Source organism: Coregonus lavaretus, assembly GCF_964263955.1.
Source record: "Coregonus lavaretus genome assembly, chromosome: 28".
NCBI lineage: Eukaryota > Metazoa > Chordata > Actinopteri > Salmoniformes > Salmonidae > Coregonus > Coregonus lavaretus.
In genome coordinates, this window is record NC_140015.1 from 1829444 (window position 1) to 1848650 (window position 19207).

Consider the following 19207-nt stretch of genomic DNA (forward strand, 5'->3'; position numbering starts at 1 on the left):
AAAAGCAAATTTTTGTTTTCATAAATTTTTGACTTTGTGGCTGTGGTAACTAGTGGAAACCATGGAAGGGCTGGCTGGAAACGGAAGGGCTGGGGCGGTCCTAACATAAAACATCATGATCATGATTCGTTCAATTCGAAATAGGGATATCTAACTACCATAAGGTGCCAACCTGAAGTCTGAGGACACAGACCCTTTATTATAGTTGCTTTGTGCCGACAAATCAAAGCAGTTGTTCCAGACTCTCAAGCACAGAGTTTCTAAACCCAGAGGCGCAACATCGCGATACTTCCCGGGAACGCTTGAGAAACAGACCAAACAGACCAGGCCAGGGTTTGGGATTTGAGAAGTGAAAAATTATTCCTTAGTTGTTCATTTTCTCGAAATCTAAAGGCACAACCTAGATTCGAGCCAATGTCTTAAGTAGTCAAACTGACACGTTTTCATTTTAGCCAAAAACAACTTTATATCGAAGGAGTGCCTTTGATTAATGGCCTGCACACCCGATGACGTGTTTCTACGCAATAGCTTAGCCAGCCAACATAGCCATGACATCACCTACAAGTGTGATTGGGGATTTCTATTGGAGAAGCAGTTTCTGTCTTTGTCTCAAGTCAGTACTGTCTTTGTCTCAAGTCAAGGACGTAGAAAGGCTGGTGTTAGCAAGACTAGGCCAGACTGTATCCATGTAGCGAAACAGAATGTAAGTTTGCGAGATCAGGATAGTTTGTACAAGGCTAGCATTTACACAGGCAGCCCAATTTGATATTTTTTCCCAATTATTGGCAAAGGAGCTGATCTGATTGGTCAAAAGACCAATTAGGGGAAGATCAGAATTGGGTTGCATGTGTAAACGCAGCCAAAGATTTAGGTAAACACAAATTATCTCTAAAAAATTAACATCAGTGATTATAGTAGAAAATTTGAGGTGCCGGTACTCAGCTCCAGTGAGCTCCTGCCCAAGTCAATTATTGAAATGACTATTGAACTGCAAGAAATAGAGTTGATTGTGGCTATAAGTACTCTATGCAGACTGCAGTGTCAAGATCTGAAGCAAATCTGACTATGAAACGTCCACAGCTAGCCCTTTCTAACAAGAGTTCTGCCACCCCCAGAACTAATTTCTAATCTTTGAGTACTACAATTTCAATTTGTTTTCAAATCATATTCATTCATTGAGTTAAAACTGTTCTACAACACAAATATGAACTCAAACAATGACTGTTCAAACCTTCACTGGCTTTATTTCATGAATAAATAAGTACATAAATTAACAAATAGTCAATATGAAAGCCTTGGAATGATAACCCTACCTAAACTGTACTTAGATAGCTTCTGCTGTCGTGGTACAGCGCTAGGAACATTGCACTCTGCTTTCCGAGTGCCATACATACATACATACATACATACATACATACATACATCATCTCACTATAGAGTAGAAAAGTATATAGACCTATGCATTTAAACTACATCCACCATGCTTACTCTCCTCTGTTCTTACGCTAAACACATGGTTGCCATACGCTGGGATGCAGGTTTCACACTGGGAGAGAAAATCACATACAGGATAGAGAATGAGCTAGGGTTAGGGAGAGGAGGGGGATAATCATTTGGAACATTTCACAAACATATATAAATAACAGATCTAAGTTGGCTACTTTGGTTTCTTCCTTCTTCTCCATCATCTGGCCTCCTATTGGAGCAGAACTAAGGTGGCGGGTCCAACAGGCTTGACTGAGGGTGGGAGTGGCTAGCCTCGGGACTCCAGAGACCTGTGTTAGGGAAAATGATAGAAAGAGAGAGCGAGAGAGACAGAGAAAGAATTACACGAAAAACATACTTTGCTATTAAAAGTATGTTTCTGTTTGTGTGTGAGAGAGTGAGCGTGCTCACGTACTTGCTTGTTTGTGTGTGTGTGTGTTTGTGTGTTTGTGTGTTCCCTCACGAGTAGCTTGTGTGCTGCTGGCGTCTTCTGGCGCTCCTCATCTTCTCAAAGCGGGCCTCCATCTCTTCTAGCACCTTGGGCGTGTACCTGACCACTAGTTTCACTGAGCTCTGGGCAGCCTTTAGCAGCTCCACTGCCTTCTCATGGTGCTCCCCCTCCACACTCTGCAATACACACACACACAACCAAAAGTATGTGGACACCTGCTCGTCGAGCATCTCATTCCAAAATCATGGTCATTAATATGGAGTTGGTGTAGTGTTAAGATTTCCCTTCACTGGAATTAAGGGGCCTAGCCTAAACCTTGAAAAACAGCCCCAGTCTATTATTCCTCCTCCACCAAACTTTACAGTTGGCACTATGCATTGGGGCAGGTAGCGTTCTCCTGGCATCCGCCAAGCCCAGATTTGTCCGTCGGACTGCCAGATGGTGAAGCGTGATTCATTACTCCAGAGAACCCATTTCCACTCCTCCAGAGTCCAATGGCGGCAAGCTTTACACCACTCCAGCCGACACTTGGCAATGCGCATGGTAATCTTTGGCTTGTGTGCGGCTGCTCGGCCATGGAAACTCATTTCATGAAGCTCCCGACGATCAGTTCTTGTTCTGACATTGCTTCCAGAGGCAGTTTGGAACTCAGTAGTGAGTGTTGCAACCGAGGACAGACTATTTGTACGCGCTACGCGCTTCAGCACTCGGCGGTCCCGTTCTGTGAGCTTGTGTGGCCTACCACTTTGCGGCTGAGTCGTTGTTGCGCCTAGACGTTTCCACTTCACAATAACAGCACTTACAGTTGACCGGGGCAGCTCTAGCAGGGCAGAAATTTCACCAACTGACCTGTTGGAAAGGTGGCATACTATGACTGTGCCACGGTGAAAGTCACTGAGCTCTTCAGTAAGGCCATTCTACTGCCAATGTTTGTCTATGGAGATTGCATGGCTGTGTGCTCGATTTTATACATCTGTCAGCAACGGGTGTGAAGGGCTGTCCACATACTTTTGTATATATAGTGTATATGAGTAAGCATACACACACGCACACCACTCCCTCCTCCCAATCCGACTCTTACCACTCCATTGACAGACAGCAGTTGGTCGCCCCTCTTCAGCCCCCCCTGCCGGTCTGCCACCCCCCCGGGGATGACCCTGGAGATGTAGATTGGGGAGTTCTGCTCCTTGCCCCCCATGATGTTGAATCCCAGGCCCTCCTCTGTCTTGGGCAGCTCCACCACCCGCGGGTGGGCATGTCCCTCGCTGGCCGCAAATGCAGCCACCGTGGCCTGGAGGAAAGGGTGAAAGTGAGATTGAACAAGATGTTGGACGCCATTGCGCTAACATGACTGTTACGGGATTTGTGATGTTTATTCTTTCCTGGAGTGTACAGTTTCTGTATGTGTGTATGTGCGCTAAATGTTTGTTGTCATTACCTTGGCAGTTGCCTGGGCACGAACCTCAGGCCCTCCCACGATGTCAAGCGTGTCATAGAGCTGTTCATACACCTGTTGGAAAAAGTAGAGGAGGAGAGAACATGAGGGAAACCAAGATACACCCAAATCATGGAGACATTCGCACTTCAATGAGTTTCACCTGTTTATAAAAACACAGATTATAAAATGTATAAAACACAGATGATAAAAAAAGTAAATTCATAAAACTAAGTGAAACCTGACACGATGTATCAAGCTGGTGTGACCCACACAGAAGTGAGGTGGAGAGTGGACTGAGATATGTAGTGTACTTGATGTCACAGGTATGAAACGTGATACAAGTATATTGTAGTGAAGTGTATTGTAGTGAAGTGTATTGTAGTAAAGTGTATTGTAGTAAAGTGTACTGTAACAGCATACAGGCAGACATACTAGCTAGGTAGGAGATGCAGCAAAGAGTATAACTTGTGTGATACACAGGGTATGTCAATGTTACAGTATTGAATATAGGGTGCAGGGTAAGGGTTTTCAAATATAAACTTTGAATATAGACTTTAAATAGGTGGTATGGTACCTAAGAATGATCTAATATGGATGTTGTAACTATGGCTGTGGCGGTCATTACAATTTGTCAGCCGGTTATTGTCATGCAAAAGTCTGCCGATCTCACAGTAATTAACTGGCAATTAACATAAACACACTTAGCATCTCCAGGCCTCCATGCATACAAGCTGCATACAAGCCGCTGATGCACGCCTTTCGAACATCTACATTTTCAAAAAAAGTCTAATAAATCCATTTATATACACCGTCACAATAAATCCATTATTCATTTTAGTCAGGTCTAAAGAAACATTATGATATGAAGAAAATGTATTTCCGAAGAACAGAATATTATCTGGCCTACTGTATGTTATCTGGCTATGCTCCATGCCATAGACTGTAGGCTTGTTAATTTAGCAGACAAGATATGCTTTTAAGTCCCTGCCATTATTTTATATTATATGATTTTATAGTAAAAATAATATATTTGAATTTAGCTGAATAAAATCATCAAGCTTTGATCATTTGAATCAGCTGTGTAGTGTTAGGGCCAAATCCTAAACGTGCACCCCTTGGGGTCCCAAGGATCGAGTTTGGGAAACGCTGGGTTAGAGGGACAATAGAGCCCTGAATACAAGGCCATTAGGACCAGATGGTAGTTAGCAAGTTGGGAACTACCAAAGCATGTCCAGGGTGCATATGAGGAGATTACTGTGATTCAACGGTCACGTGGAATTTTACTGCGGTCATGACTCATGACTGCCGGTGTGGCGGTAATACGGTCACCGCAACAGCCCTAGTTGTAACCACTGTAAATATGAAACCTTTTAATGTAAATACGTATACAGTTATATATATAGCTAATATATGTATGATAATATAATTTTTTGCGACATCATGATAAACCTTGTCTGTTTGGAATTCAGTACCAAAGTATGCATGTTATATACACATCTATAAAAACCAATCTAGAAACAATATAGACTATATAGCTAGATCAGATATGGTAGGTTTAGGTAGCATGTCCTACCGCTGATGGATAAAGCCTATAGTATCTAGATCAGACATGGTAGGTTTAGGTAGCATGTCCTACCGCTGATGGATAAAGCCTATAGTATCTAGATCAGACATGGTAGGTTTAGGTAGCCTGTCCTACCGCTGATGGATAAAGCCTATAGTATCTAGATCAGACATGGTAGGTTTAGGTAGCATGTCCTACCGCTGATGGATAAAGCCTATAGTATCTAGATCAGACATGGTAGGTTTAGGTAGCATGTCCTACCGCTGATGGATAAAGCCTATAGTATCTAGATCAGACATGGTAGGTTTAGGTAGCATGTCCTACCGCTGATGGATAAAGCCTATAGTATCTAGATCAGACATGGTAGGTTTAGTTAGCATGTCCTACCGCTGATGGATAAAGCCTATAGTATCTAGATCAGACATGGTAGGTTTAGTTAGCCTGTCCTACCGCTGATGGATAAAGCCTATAGTATCTAGATCAGACATGGTAGGTTTAGGTAGCATGTCCTACCGCTGATGGATAAAGCCTATAGTATCTAGATCAGACATGGTAGGTTTAGGTAGCATGTCCTACCGCTGATGGATAAAGCCTATAGTATCTAGATCAGACATGGTAGGTTTAGGTAGCCTGTCCTACCGCTGATGGATAAAGCCTATAGTATCTAGATCAGACATGGTAGGTTTAGGTAGCATGTCCTACCGCTGATGGATAAAGCCTATAGTATCTAGATCAGACATGGTAGGTTTAGTTAGCATGTCCTACCGCTGATGGATAAAGCCTATAGTATCTAGATCAGACATGGTAGGTTTAGTTAGCCTGTCCTACCGCTGATGGATAAAGCCTATAGTATCTAGATCAGACATGGTAGGTTTAGGTAGCATGTCCTACCGCTGATGGATAAAGCCTATAGTATCTAGATCAGACATGGTAGGTTTAGGTAGCATGTCCTACCGCTGATGGATAAAGCCTATAGTATCTAGATCAGACATGGTAGGTTTAGGTAGCATGTCCTACCGCTGATGGATAAAGCCTATAGTATCTAGATCAGACATGGTAGGTTTAGGTAGCATGTCCTACCGCTGATGGATAAAGCCTATAGTATCTAGATCAGACATGGTAGGTTTAGGTAGCCTGTCCTACCGCTGATGGATAAAGCCTATAGTATCTAGATCAGACATGGTAGGTTTAGGTAGCCTGTCCTACCGCTGATGGATAAAGCCTATAGTATCTAGATCAGACATGGTAGGTTTAGGTAGCATGTCCTACCGCTGATGGATAAAGCCTATAGTATCTAGATCAGACATGGTAGGTTTAGGTAGCCTGTCCTACCGCTGATGGATAAAGCCTATAGTATCTAGATCAGACATGGTAGGTTTAGGTAGCATGTCCTACCGCTGATGGATAAAGCCTATAGTATCTAGATCAGACATAGTGGGTAAGGCAGCCTAATATCTACCTCTCTGATGGCAGCACAGAACTTGCTCTGCAGGACTCTCTGCAAGGCCTGGAGTTTGGGAGGAGGCAGCTCACCGCTTCTCTGCAGCCGGTCCAGCAGCTCTATCACCCTGCACACATCTAGAGAGGAACGAGGAGGAGGGAGGAGAAGGTGAGTTGAAAAAGGGTAGACTACCCCTTCTCCTGGAAGCCAGGCTTTCGCTTCAGCCCTGCTCTGACACACCTGATCTGGCTCACACCCGTCGCTATGGGCGGGCCATAGGGGGCCGGGACCGCCCCCAAAAATGCTTGTGCCCCCCCCCCCCCCCCCCCACTTGAGGGAATTTATTATTAAATATATGTACTGTAGGCTAATAATAATTGTGCCCTGCCCTCCCATGCATTTCATATGCCCCCCTTAAGACTGAGGTCTGGCGACGGGTCTGATCTGGCTAATCAAAGTCCTGATAAGCAACTGATCACGGTTGGAGCAAAAGCCTGCATACCCAGTAGCTCTACATACCCCTACTTCCAATGGCTTTGTGCATGTACTGTATGAATGGCCACAAAGGAGAGGAATCTGCACACTGTGATATGCTCCTCAATATGTCTCATGACTAAACATTGAAACAATTAACACATTTGGGAATATATTACAGTGTATATATATTAGAGCATTAGAGCACTGGAATACATATTGTAGCCCTTAAATGAACACTAACGTTACTCATAGTGTCACTGTAAAAATGTTGTTTCATTTTAACAGTGGTTATTAAACAGATGTATTATCAACAGATCAGGTGAATGATGTAGCTACAATGTAATACTTTGTGGCACCATTATTCAATCAAATATTTCAATGGGAATCCCCCATGAATCGACCGAACTAGGGGGTTCTATGACACACCATCTCAAATCAACCAGAGCCCCCACTCCCATTTTGGCCATAAAAAGGAGTGATTTAAAAAATGTGCACTATTGGGCAATACAACTCCAGGTGTCATCAGCGTGGTTGTGATAGGGCTATGCTATGCATCTACTATGTACGCTGATAATGCAAATAATAAAGTACATACACCAACGTTATGTTAGGCTAAGCCTATATACAAACGTCAACTATAGCCTACGCTTCGACCGGACTCTAATCCGCAATGTTCGTAATAGGACTCCATCTAAATACACCCACAACAAATGTCCTATAAAACACCAGTGCGTTTATCTCAATATGCGTCTGATTGTGGTACGATGTACCGCCCGGGTTGTACTATTGACAAAGGCTCTTCTGTGTAGTTACCTCTTTCTAGGCAGAGCGGCTCCGTCATCGTCGCCATGTCTGTTTCCTTTCCCGAATGATAATATGATGACATCATTGAGAGGCTCCTTGTCTGGCACTGCGGTGAAGTGGGTGGACGTTTCTCGCCGACTGGACGCGACTGGGAGAGGGATTGATTTACGGCGTTTTCTTATTCGTGGCACTGGTGGAATAATAGAATGGCGATAAGGCTGTCCAGTCTGACCCGCAGTAAAAACAGATGGCACGATAAAGGAAAAACACGTTTTCGGCTAGCCCACAAATGACCCAACCGCCTGTGCCAAGTGTCCCCGTAGAGAATATACTGACATAATTACGCAACCCGCTACTAACAACAATGCGCGTTTTGATTCGTCCGCAGTCCAGTCATACACTGTCAAATCATACAGTAGGGTTTGTGCTATCTGGGTCCGTGGAACGTCCCTACCCTAAACCCAACCCATTTTTTATTTCAACGGCGTAGTGAAGTCCCAGGGATTCTTGATAGCAGGGCCCATACCGTGTCTACGTTACAACGCCTTAGTTTGACCTGGTAGTTTAGTCCCAGCCCATGCGGGGGTGGAGGGGGACGAGGCAAAAAGCCTGATATGGACAGCGATGGTGCCGAGACAAACAATTGAAAGCAAAATGTATAGAATTGTAAACAAAAGAATGACATCATAAGCAAAACCCCAAAACTTGCAAGCAAATAATTTTAAGCGATATTATATTTATCAGCTCATTAGCAAATCAAGTAGGCTTTCCTCAAGAGGTACTGCAGGGTCTCTCCAACCTGTGTAGCCTAGTCAATGCTGAAATGGAAGAAAGATGTGCCCCATCGATTGTTTTTGAGTTGGATGGTGAAATGGGACGTCCTAAACTGATTGTCAGAACAGCACCATCGACAGCTGATTGAAATGGATCTGCCTGTACCTTGCATCGCCAAACTGCTTGTCATCTCAACACAAACTGTCCAACGCAGAATGCAGGAATACGGTATCGCGGTGAGAGGAACATACAGCCAAATGACAGATGAGGAGCTGGATGGTCTGGTGTCCACAATCAAGACAAGTTCACCACAATTAGGATGGTGAGAGGTCGTCTGAAAGAACTGGGTCATCGAGTCCAGTGGACCTGAGTGTGGGACTTGTTGGTGAAACCATAATTCAGGAGAGGAAGTACAAAACCAACGACGCTAGACAGAGAGGAATTTGCTTAAGCAAAAGGCAGTTTATTAAAACAGAGATAGCTGGTGCTGTTCAAGCTACATGCATGGACCCATTCAATTGCCTCTTATGGAGACAGTTGAGAATGGATGATAAAAAAGAGTTTTCAGCATTACTTTATACAATGTAACATAAAGGAAGGGGTCCTTCTTCTAGTCCCTTGATTGGTTCCCGAGGCGTAGGAGGCGGGTCTGCTCTGTCCAGAGTAGAAGCCCCATTGGTGCACGGCAGAGTCCTCTGCCCTTGGCACCCGACCAGTAGACAGGGGAGTGGAGAATGAGTGTGCGTGAAAATGAAATGTTTTGTGTGTGTCCAGGGAACTCGTGAGGAGTATCTTGTTGGTTTATGGCCGGAGGTGGGGGTGTTGTCCTATTATCGCATTCCTAGGCCATCTGGTGAGAAGATAAGGCGCTCTCCTCTGTCCCTTGATCTCTGACCTGGAACAGCATTTATTGAAAACAGGCTCCAAATGGGTCTTACAGAACATTTTAGTCAGACCAATCTATAACAAATTATATTTACTACGACAGACTCAATGCATCTTGTCAATGCTGCAGGAATTCAGGAAAGAATAGCACAACTTGGATGTGTTGTCAGAAGAACATACTCTGTTCGGGGTCCTCTTTCCCTCATACATGTGGACACCAACTACAAGTTGATCAGGTAAGCTTAGAGCCCCTTCAGCTCGGGGGTAGACATTTAGTCATATACAGTGTATTCGGAAAGTATTGAGAACCCTTGTCTTTTTCCACATTTTGTTTTTTACAGCTTTATTCTAAAATTGATTAAATTACAAAAAAAATCCTAATCAATCTACACACAATACCCCATAATGACAGTGAAAACAGGTCTTTAGAAAAAAAAATATTTTTAATGAAAAATAAAAAACAGATACCTTATTTACGTAAGTATTCAGACCCTTTGCTATGAGACTCAAAATTGAGCTCAGGTTCATCCTGTTTCCATTGATAATCCTTGAGATGTTTCTACAACTTGATTGGAGTCCACCTTTGGTAAATTCAATTGATTGGACATGATTTGGAAAGGCACACATCTGTCTATATAAGGTCCCACAGTTGACAGTGCATGTCAGAGCAAAAACCAAGCCATGAGGTTGAAGGAACTGTCCATAGAGCTCCGAGACAAGATTATGTCGAGGCACAGATCTGGGTAAGGGTACCAAAACATTTCTGCAGCATTGAAGGTCCCCAACAACACAGTGGCCTCCATCATTCTTAAATGGAAGTTTGGAACCATCAAGACTCTTCCTAGAGCTGGCTGCCCGGCCAAACTGACCAATCGGGGGAGAAGGGCCTTGGTCAGGGAGGTGACCAAGAACCCGATGGTCACTGACAGAGCTCCAGAGTTCCTCTGTGGAGATGGGAGAACCTTCCAGAAGGACAACCATCTCTGCAGCACTCCACCAAGCAGGCCTTTATAGTAGAGTGGCCAGATGGAAGCCACTCCTCAGTAAAAGGCACATGACAGCCCGCTTGGAGTTTGCCAAAAGGCACCTAAAGGACTCTCAGGCCATGAGAAACAAGATTTTCTGGTCTGATGAAACCAAGATTGAACTCTTTAGCTTGAATGCCAATCGTCACGCTTGGAGGAAACCTGGCACCATCCCTAGGGTGAAGCATGGTGGTGGCAGCATCATGCTGTGGGGATGTTGTTCAGCGGCAGGGACTGGGAGACTAGTCAGGATCAAGGGAAAGATGAAAGGAGCAAAGTACAGAGAGCTCCTTGATGAAAACCTGCTCCAGAGCGCTCAGGATCTCAGACTGGGGCGAAAGTTCACCTTCCAACAGGACAACGACCCTAAGCACACAGCCAAGACAACACAGAAGTGGCTTCGGGACAAGTCTCTGAATGTCCTTGAGTGGCCCAGCCAGAGCACGGACTTGAACCCAATCGAACATCTCTGGAGAGACCTGAAAATAGCTGTGCAGCGACGCTCCCCTGACAGAGTTTGAGAGGATCTGCAGAGAAGAATGGGAGAAACTCCACAAATACAGGTGTGCCAAGCTTGTAGCGTCATACCCAAGAAGACTAGAAGCTGTAATCGCTGCCAAAGGTGCTTCAACAAAGTACTGAGTAAAGGGTCTGACTACTTATGTAAATGTGATATTTCCATTTTTATTTTTAACAAATTTGCAAAAAAATCTAAAAACCTGTTTTTGCTTTGTCATTATGGGGTAAGTGATGGAATTACACCTTGAATTATGATGAACAGTTGTCTTGATTATAATCCTAGTGTCTGTGTCTGTCTGTATGTCAACATCTATGGTGAGAGCAGACCAAGGCATGGAGAACGTGGACATCGCAAGATGCATGTTTCATGTCCGTGGTTGTGGCAGGGGAAGCTTTATCTCTGGTAAAAACAACCAACAGTAATTTCCACCACTATTTGTGTGTATGCTGAATACTTAGATTATGACCACATGTTATTCAAATTTGACCGGTACTATACTTTCTAGAGTATAGTTAGGCAGGTGGCCTACACCTACATTATAATCCCTGCACTGGGTAGAGAAAACAAGCTGTGATGTTTCATGCATAACTGGTATTTAAATGTTTTGCAAAGGAGTGCCTTATTCAAACAAGGAGTGCCTTGTAGACTAAGTTTCCATTCACAGTTTTTAGGAAAGTAAAGTCATACCATATAAAAGGCACTGCATCGCAGTGCTAGCTGTGCCACTAGAGATCCTGGTTCGAATCCAGGCTCTGTCGTAGCCGGCCGCGACCGGGAGACCCATGGGGCGGCGCACAATTGGCCCACCGTCGTCCAGGGTAGGGGAGGGAATGGCCGGCAGGGATGTAGCTCAGTTGGTAGAGCATGGCGTTTGCAATGCCAGGGTTGTGGGTTCGATTCCCACGGGGGGCCAGTATGAAAAATAAAAATGTATGCACTAACTAACTGTAAGTCGCTCTGGATAAGAGCGTCTGCTAAATGACAAAAATGTAAAATGTAAATAAAAAATAAAATAATGACAGCTGTGATGGAAACAGGAAGTTTTGGTACAATTTGATAAATGCCGACAAATAATTTGTTCGTTGGACATTGTGCGATCTTTTTGACTGTAAAATCAATTATGCGAGAAATGGCGGTGGAAATGCCTTTATGCGAAAATATTGATATAATAACCATCATATCGAAGTAAATTTAGTCACGCGATGATACAATATGTTGTATGGTCCTCCCACTATGCCTCGGGAAACCATGCAGTTTATTAGGCTACAGATTAAATAAATTATGAACTTCACAGGGTGGTGAAAGTGCACAGTGATCTTGATGCTCCTTTCCAATAAATATTTAGGGTCATATTCTTCATTTGCTATTTAACTCAATAGTTTTTATGACATAACTATCGGTAGAGTTCAACATGTGATGGATTTTGTGTACACTATGTCATCGCGCAGTGATTTTGTATCTTCAACAAGTCCGTTTGGTGGAAACGCCACTGTTGGGAAAATGTCCATATTTTCTTTATGCACTTTAGAATATTCCCATGAAAATCTGTTGCCAATTGAATGGAAACCTAGCTTTAGAATCCAATGTCAATTCAATCTCTCACATGTATTAAAGAAAACTGTTTAACAGGAGAAGGTCAAGGAGAAATACAAAGTGCCTTAGAATACTTTGACCAATTACATCTCCTTCTGCTCAGTGTAACAGTTTTGCTTCCGTCCCTCTCCTCGCCTTGAACCAGGGACCCTCTGCACACATCGACAACAGTCACGGTTACCTGTCGCTACACAAAAGCTGCGGCCCTTGCAGAGCAAGGGAAACAACTACTTCAAGGTCTCAGAGCGAGTGACGTCACCGATTGAAACGCTACTAGTGCCCACCGCTAACTAGCAAGCCATTTCACACCGGTTACATCAGAAAGGTTAAAATAATAGTAATGAGTTGTGTAGGACAGAGGACTGGGTATGATGTTGAATGTTTCATTATGTTGCTTCAAATGTTCTATCTCATATGCTTTCTGGATTGAACAGTTATGGTGGGATGTGTGGATGGCAGTGTCACACATCTTTTACAATGTCCTACAGTTTGGAAGCTGAGGGTTCCCTTGACCTGTCAAACAGCCTTCATCTATTCTGTGCGCACTATGTATTCCTCCCGCGCCTCCAAGCAGACCTAGACACCTTTACCAATGGATGGTATAACCATTCCCTGTGCACCGAGCAAAATCTGACCCCCAACCAGCTATGGGAAATGGGGCAAGCACAGAATCCTGTCACCTTCCCTGGCAATGTAGAGGTATAGATTTAAAGGAGCCGCTCTGAAAATGTAATTAGGTGGTTGTTTGTAAATTAACATGATTTTCCATGTTTAGGATTTGAACAACTTGGACAGGGATGATGCCTGCCTCCCGGAGGAGCATGGCCAGGGAATTGTGGTCCCACCAGTGGAGTGCACGCCGACAGAGCAGGATATGTCACTGCTCAGAGCAGCCATCGATCCAACCTCACCATCTCGAGACTATGGACAAGATATTTATGCATCTGTTTTGAACTATGTGCTAGTACTTACTGAATGATCCATCTATACCTCTGCTTGATACTGTCGCAAGGAATATCTGTCTGGTCCAGTAATTTTAAATTGGCTGATTTTGATTGGTTACTAATGTTGTGGAAAGTTTGATCCAAAGATGAAGGCAGAGACTATTTCATCTTTAATCAAGCAGCTACAGGGGAGATCTACCTCTGATTTCACAGGGAAGTTTTAAGTGTGTGTCACTATGTATCAGAGAGAGCATGTCTATTGACCATATTGTGTCTGCAAACTAAGAACTACCAAGTTTGGATGCATAACATTTTCAAAGTGTGTGTGTGTGTGAGAGAGAGTGAGTGAGTGTGAGAGAGAGGTATGACAATGAGAAAAGTAATACATAATTTACAGATTATTGGCTGAATTCATCAATCATCAAAACAGGGGGTAGACAGCAAAATTACACATTTCCTGTATTCTAGGACCATTGATATGCACCTGGCCATCTCCTGGTTACTGGAGGAATGCAGCTGTCTCTGGGTCTGTCCCTGCACCGCTGTCTGCTGATGACGATGCCCCTGAACATTCAATTGATGCTCCTGAGCTTGCTAATGCGATGGCACTGGACTGACGCTGATTAATAATCTGGGTCAGCACAGAGATGAGGCTGTGTGCAGCCGAAAACACCTCTGAATACTCTCTCTGCTGAACAAAACGTGAACATAAGCTGGATATAGGGACAAGGGAAAAACATTAACCAACTTGACCAAATTTGAATGTCTCTATCTTAAATAGCCAGCTAGTCCAGAACATTTTACTAAGAGTAATTCAGATACAATCAGATATGTATGACTAGTTTGAACGTATGCTTTCCGTAAAACAAGTAGCTGTCCATAAATGGCGAAATGTGATTTAAATCTCATGATGTAAGTGTTGCAGACTAAACTATGTAGTTAGTAACGTACTTCAAAATTGTCACGGGTCAACATACACTGAACAAAAACATAAATGAACATGTAAAGTATTGGTCCCATGTTTCATGAGCTGAAATAAAAAATCCCAGACATTTCCCATAAGCACAAAAAGCTTATTTCTCTCAAATTGTGCAGAAATTTGTTTACATCCCTGTTAGTGAGCATTTCTCCTTTGCCAAGATGATCCATCCACCTGACAGGTGTGGCATATCAAGAAGCTGATGAAACATCACGATCATTACAAATGTGCAGTTTTGTCACACAACAATGCCACAGATGTCTCATGTTTTGAGGAAGCGTGCAATTGGCATGCTGACATCAGGTTATTTGGGGTTGTCGCTGTTTTATCTCAATCTCACGCTCGCTCGCTCCCTCTGGGCAAACATACGGGCAAACCTTTCACTTCGGCTGGTAGTGGCTAGCTGTAACGTTACAGGCATGCAGTCTTGCGATTCATTTCATTTCCATTTGGCTAGTCTGACACCAAAGCCAGCCAACTAAGCTAACCTACTTCAAAAGCTTGTCTAATACATTTAATGACAAACCATGTAACTACTTCGGTAAACATATTTATTGCCTGTTGCCTAAAGTTTGGCGCAGGTGTTAGTAACTGGTTCTATATCGTGGAGCTCTGCCCCATAGGGGAGCTCTGCTCCTATTGGTTTACCCACTGCCCTAAGGCAGCATCAGCCTGAGACAAAATTATGCACACACCTGCAGCCAATAGGAGTACAGGTGTCCTTATAAGACGGGACGCTTCCCCTCAATCAGCCTCCATTTATCTTCAGCGACTGGACTAGACTGAAGAGCCAAGAAGAGACGAAGAGGAGAAGACTCAGGACGAGATACGCCGTCGGATTTTCCAGTCTTCGACGTCGTCCTAGAATGAGCACACCAGGAGATTTTCCACCCCCAAAAGCTATTTTCAGAGCTCAATGCCGATGCTCCTCCATGACGACTGTGGACTTTCCTTAAAGGAGAGGAAGCAGAGCTGGGCGTTTTTTAGGGAGGATATTCCTCTAGAGGACGTGCTGTCGGTGCTAGCCTCTACTTCAGAGGCATCATCAGATGGCGCCGACTCAGGAGAATACGGGATTATGGGGAAGAGACGGATATTCCGATGGAACAATCCGACCCTCTGACCCACACGTTCAAGCCCCCCTTTCCCTTGGAAAGTGAGAGGGCTTGTAGTTCCCTGGGCGATGACAACACGGGCTCTGAGAGATCAGTAGCCCTGTCCTTCGCTGCAGCCTCTCTGCGTTCTGATTTTCCTGGACACATTGAGAGGGCTGCTCGACGCTTGGAGATAGCGCAGCCCCCCATTCCCTCCGCACCGGAAGTGGATATGATGGAGGGTGGCCCCTATTCTCGGCCAAGGAGGGCGGCAGAGCCTTTGGCTCCAGCAATGCCCTCACTGGCAAAGTACGTCGAGGGCTCATGGGCGGCACCTCTGGCGGCGCGTTTGCCGGCCAAGTCGTACCTCCCATTCACCAGATTGGAAGGAAGGCAGCAGGGCTTCGCTAAGGGAATCCCCAGGCTAGAGAGCACCCTGGCTGCGTATCTCGTGCCGGGTTCGAGTCCCTGGCCCTCTTCTAAAAAAGCCACCTTGCCGACGCAAAAGGACGGCCTCACAGCGCAGCTGGTAGAGAAGTCCTTTACGTTGGGAGCCCAAGCTGTAGCAGCAGCAAATAATATTGCCCTCCTAGCGGCCGCTCTGTCCCGTTTAACCACGGGTAAGACCGAGCTGGACAGGGAGGAGGTGGAGGAGGCGTCCAGAACTCAGGCTTCGGCTGTCTGTGCGGGGTGATCCATGGCCACTTCGGTGGTCGCGGAACGACACCTGTGGTTGTCACTGACAACCATGAAGGAAGCAGACAGAGCGTCGCTTTTGAACACCCCCCTCTCTGACGACGGACTCTTCGTAGTCGCCGTCAAGGAGGCGACGGAGCGTTTCTCTAAACTTGATGAGGAGAGGAAGCAGCTGGCCAGACACCTGCCACTGGCAGGGAGGTTAGGCCCCGTGACGAAGATGCCGTCCACCTCCACCGCGCAGAGTAGACCAGGTTCTACTGCGAGGCGTCGTGCCCGGTAATGATGAGGGCTCGAATTTCGGACCCTCGAAGGGTAGCCTTGTTGCTAACCCTGAGAAAGTGTCGTCCGAATCACACGGTAACGGCGCTGTCAGTCATGTCACTCTTGGGTCTCATGTCGTCAGCCCACGTCGTGGTTCCGCTGGGACTCCTGCGCATGCGCAGGATGCAGCGATGGTTCACCCAACTAAGACTAGACCCAGTGCGTCAACATCATCGGTTGGTGGTGGTTCCTCTCTCGCTCAGTGCAGATCTGAACTATTGGAGAGACCCGCGCGTTCTCACGCACGGAGTCCCGATAGGCAAAGTGTCCTCCTACATTCCAGTGTTTACAGATGCCTCTCTGACTGGATGGGGAGGGACATGTCAGACCCAAGCGATAGGAGGGGTGTGGCCTCTTTTGAGTCGCCACATCAACCTCTTGGAGTTGGAAACGGTTCGACTGGTTCTGACCCACTTCGCGTCTACCCTTCGGGGTCACGATGTTCTGGTCTGGTCAGAAAACCGGACCACAGTAGCCTACATAAATCGACAGGGAGGAGTCAGGTCGGCGGAGAAATTGTGGCTGTGGGCTCACGAGCACCTTCGCTCATTGAGAGCAGCACACATTCCGGGCTACTTGAACGTAGGAGCAGACCTCATGTCTCGAGGGGGTCCCCGAGACGACGAGTGGCGTCTGCGTCCGGACATTGTTCTCCAAATTTGGGAACAGTTCAGGAGAGCCGAGGTGGACTTATTCGCGTCACGCGTGAACGCGCATTGTCCCCTATGGTTCTCTCTGAGGGAACAGGACGAACCGCCACTGGGAAGGGACGCGTTCACACACCATCCGTGGCCGAGGGTTCTTCAGTATGCATTCCCTCCGCTGTCCTGCATTCTCCCACTGTTAGCCAGGGTAAGATCAGGCGGGCTGTCAATAATATTGGTAGCCCCCGATCGCCCAGGGGCTCCATGGTTTGCGGAGATGAGTCAGATGTTGATTGCGCCACCTTGGCCCATTCCACATCGACGGGACGCGTCGTCTCAGGCGGGAGGCTCGATAGGGCGATTGCCCATAATCGGCCAACCACTGAAGGCTTGGCTCCTGAGAGGGACAGGCTAGAGCGCCGTGGGTTATCTGATTCAGTAATCAGGACCATACAGGGTTCACATGCCAGTTCCACTTCCAGGGTGCATGCCAGTAGATGGAACGTTTTTTCACAATGGTGCGTCACAGAGAATGTAGACCCCATGAGCTGTCAGGTTGAGAGTGTTCTCTCTTTCCTGCAGTTTATGTTTGATAAGCAGCGATCGCCTGCCACCATTAAGGTGTTTGCAGCGGCGATTTCAGCTTGTCACGAGGGGTTTGGCAGAGTCTTCAGCCACCCTCTAGTGAAACGTTTCTTATTAGGAACGCGGCGGCTTAGGCCAATGCCTAGAGCCACGCTTCCTCAGTGGGATTTGACTTTGGTACTCGAAGCGCTATGTAAGTCGCCGTTCGAGCCATTGAATCAAATACCCCTCAAGATGCTGTCTATGAAGACGGCACTGTTGCTCGCTTTGACTACTGCTAAGCGTGTTAGTGATTTGTGTGCTCTTTCGACGAGACCCGACTGCCTTGCCATTAATGGCGATCTGAGCAGAGCGGTGTTACGTCCTAACCCGCCATTTGTGCCGAAGGTTATTAAGAGCTCATATAGATCACAGACCGTGGAGCTGTGGGTTTTTTCTCCCCCTCCTCATGGGGAGAGGAGTGAGGAAAGGCTCCATCGCCTGTGCCCAGTGCGCGCTTTGGCGTGTTACGTTGAGCGCACAGCAGTGATTAGGTCATCGCCTCAACTGTTTGTGTGTCACCGTGCAGCTGCACTAGTTAGACCACTTTCAAAACAGCGTCTGTCTCATTGGCTTTGTGAAGGCTTATGAGGCAGCGGGGCGACAATTGCCTCAGGGTATAAGAGCCCACTCCACTCGTGGAGTAGCGGCTTCTACTGCCCTTTTCAAAGGAACAGGGGTAGAGGATATCTGTGCAGCGGCGTCGTGGTCGTCACCGTCTCCATTTATCCGGTTCTATTTCTTGGATATGTCTTCTAACTCTTTGGCTCAGTCTGTACTCAGCGTGGCTGAGGGGAGGACTTGAGCTAAGAGAGAGGAATGTGGGACTGAGGAGACTGAGATCTCTTTCAGGTCCGCTTCTGATTGGAGGACATATTTTGGCATGACCCCTGACTGACATGTTCAGTACAGTAGAAGGCATGCATTGATCAGCCACCAGTGAATAACTGGGTTGAGGCGGAATGATGAGGGAACCTTGGTTACGGTACTATTAGACCAGTCATGACAATTTTGACGGATTGTGACATCATCTATCTGCTTGTTCAGATTAGTATGAATCATGTTCTGGGATCTGCCCACTAATCTCTGGGGTTCCATTGATTGAGTGGGGCGGGCTACCGTGTACACAATGTAGAGCGACACTTTGTGTCATTCCATTAGTGGTCAGTATTATTGTAACATGATATTGAGGTACCATCTATCTGCTAGTACAGATTAGTATGGCCCGTATTCTGGTGCTCTGCCTACTAGTCATTGGTGTTGCCATTGGACTAGGTGGGGCGGGTTTTAACCGATGATATTGTGACACTTGTATGGTGATACAGTGGTTGCAGTACTGCGGGACTTGGTTGCAGCCATTGCTAGGCCTGACCGTTTCATGTTGATGGGAAGTGTTGGGCTCGGCAGGGAGCGTTTCACTCCGCCTTAAACCAATAGGAGCAGAG

The 19207-nt window shown here is 45.9% G+C and overlaps 1 protein-coding gene and 1 long non-coding RNA gene across 2 annotated transcripts; one reads left to right on the forward strand and one right to left on the reverse strand.

Moving 5' to 3' along the window:
- Positions 1 to 1218: 1218 nt before the first annotated feature.
- On the reverse strand, positions 1219 to 8671 carry LOC311103974 (protein lin-7 homolog B-like). Its single transcript, XM_084145612.1, has 6 exons — positions 7670 to 8671; positions 6398 to 6516; positions 3375 to 3446; positions 3018 to 3227; positions 1949 to 2112; positions 1219 to 1775 (listed from the first exon to the last, which is right to left on the reverse strand). Exons 1-6 carry the CDS (start codon positions 7743 to 7745, stop codon positions 1754 to 1756), a joined length of 663 nt encoding a protein of 220 aa, XP_084001738.1. The 5' UTR covers positions 7746 to 8671; the 3' UTR covers positions 1219 to 1753.
- Positions 8672 to 9394: 723 nt separating this feature from the next.
- LOC311103975 lies at positions 9395 to 13802 on the forward strand. Its single transcript, XR_014610128.1, has 2 exons — positions 9395 to 9555; positions 13233 to 13802. It is a non-coding gene; the product is annotated as an uncharacterized lncRNA (long non-coding RNA).
- The last annotated feature ends 5405 nt before the right edge of the window (positions 13803 to 19207 follow it).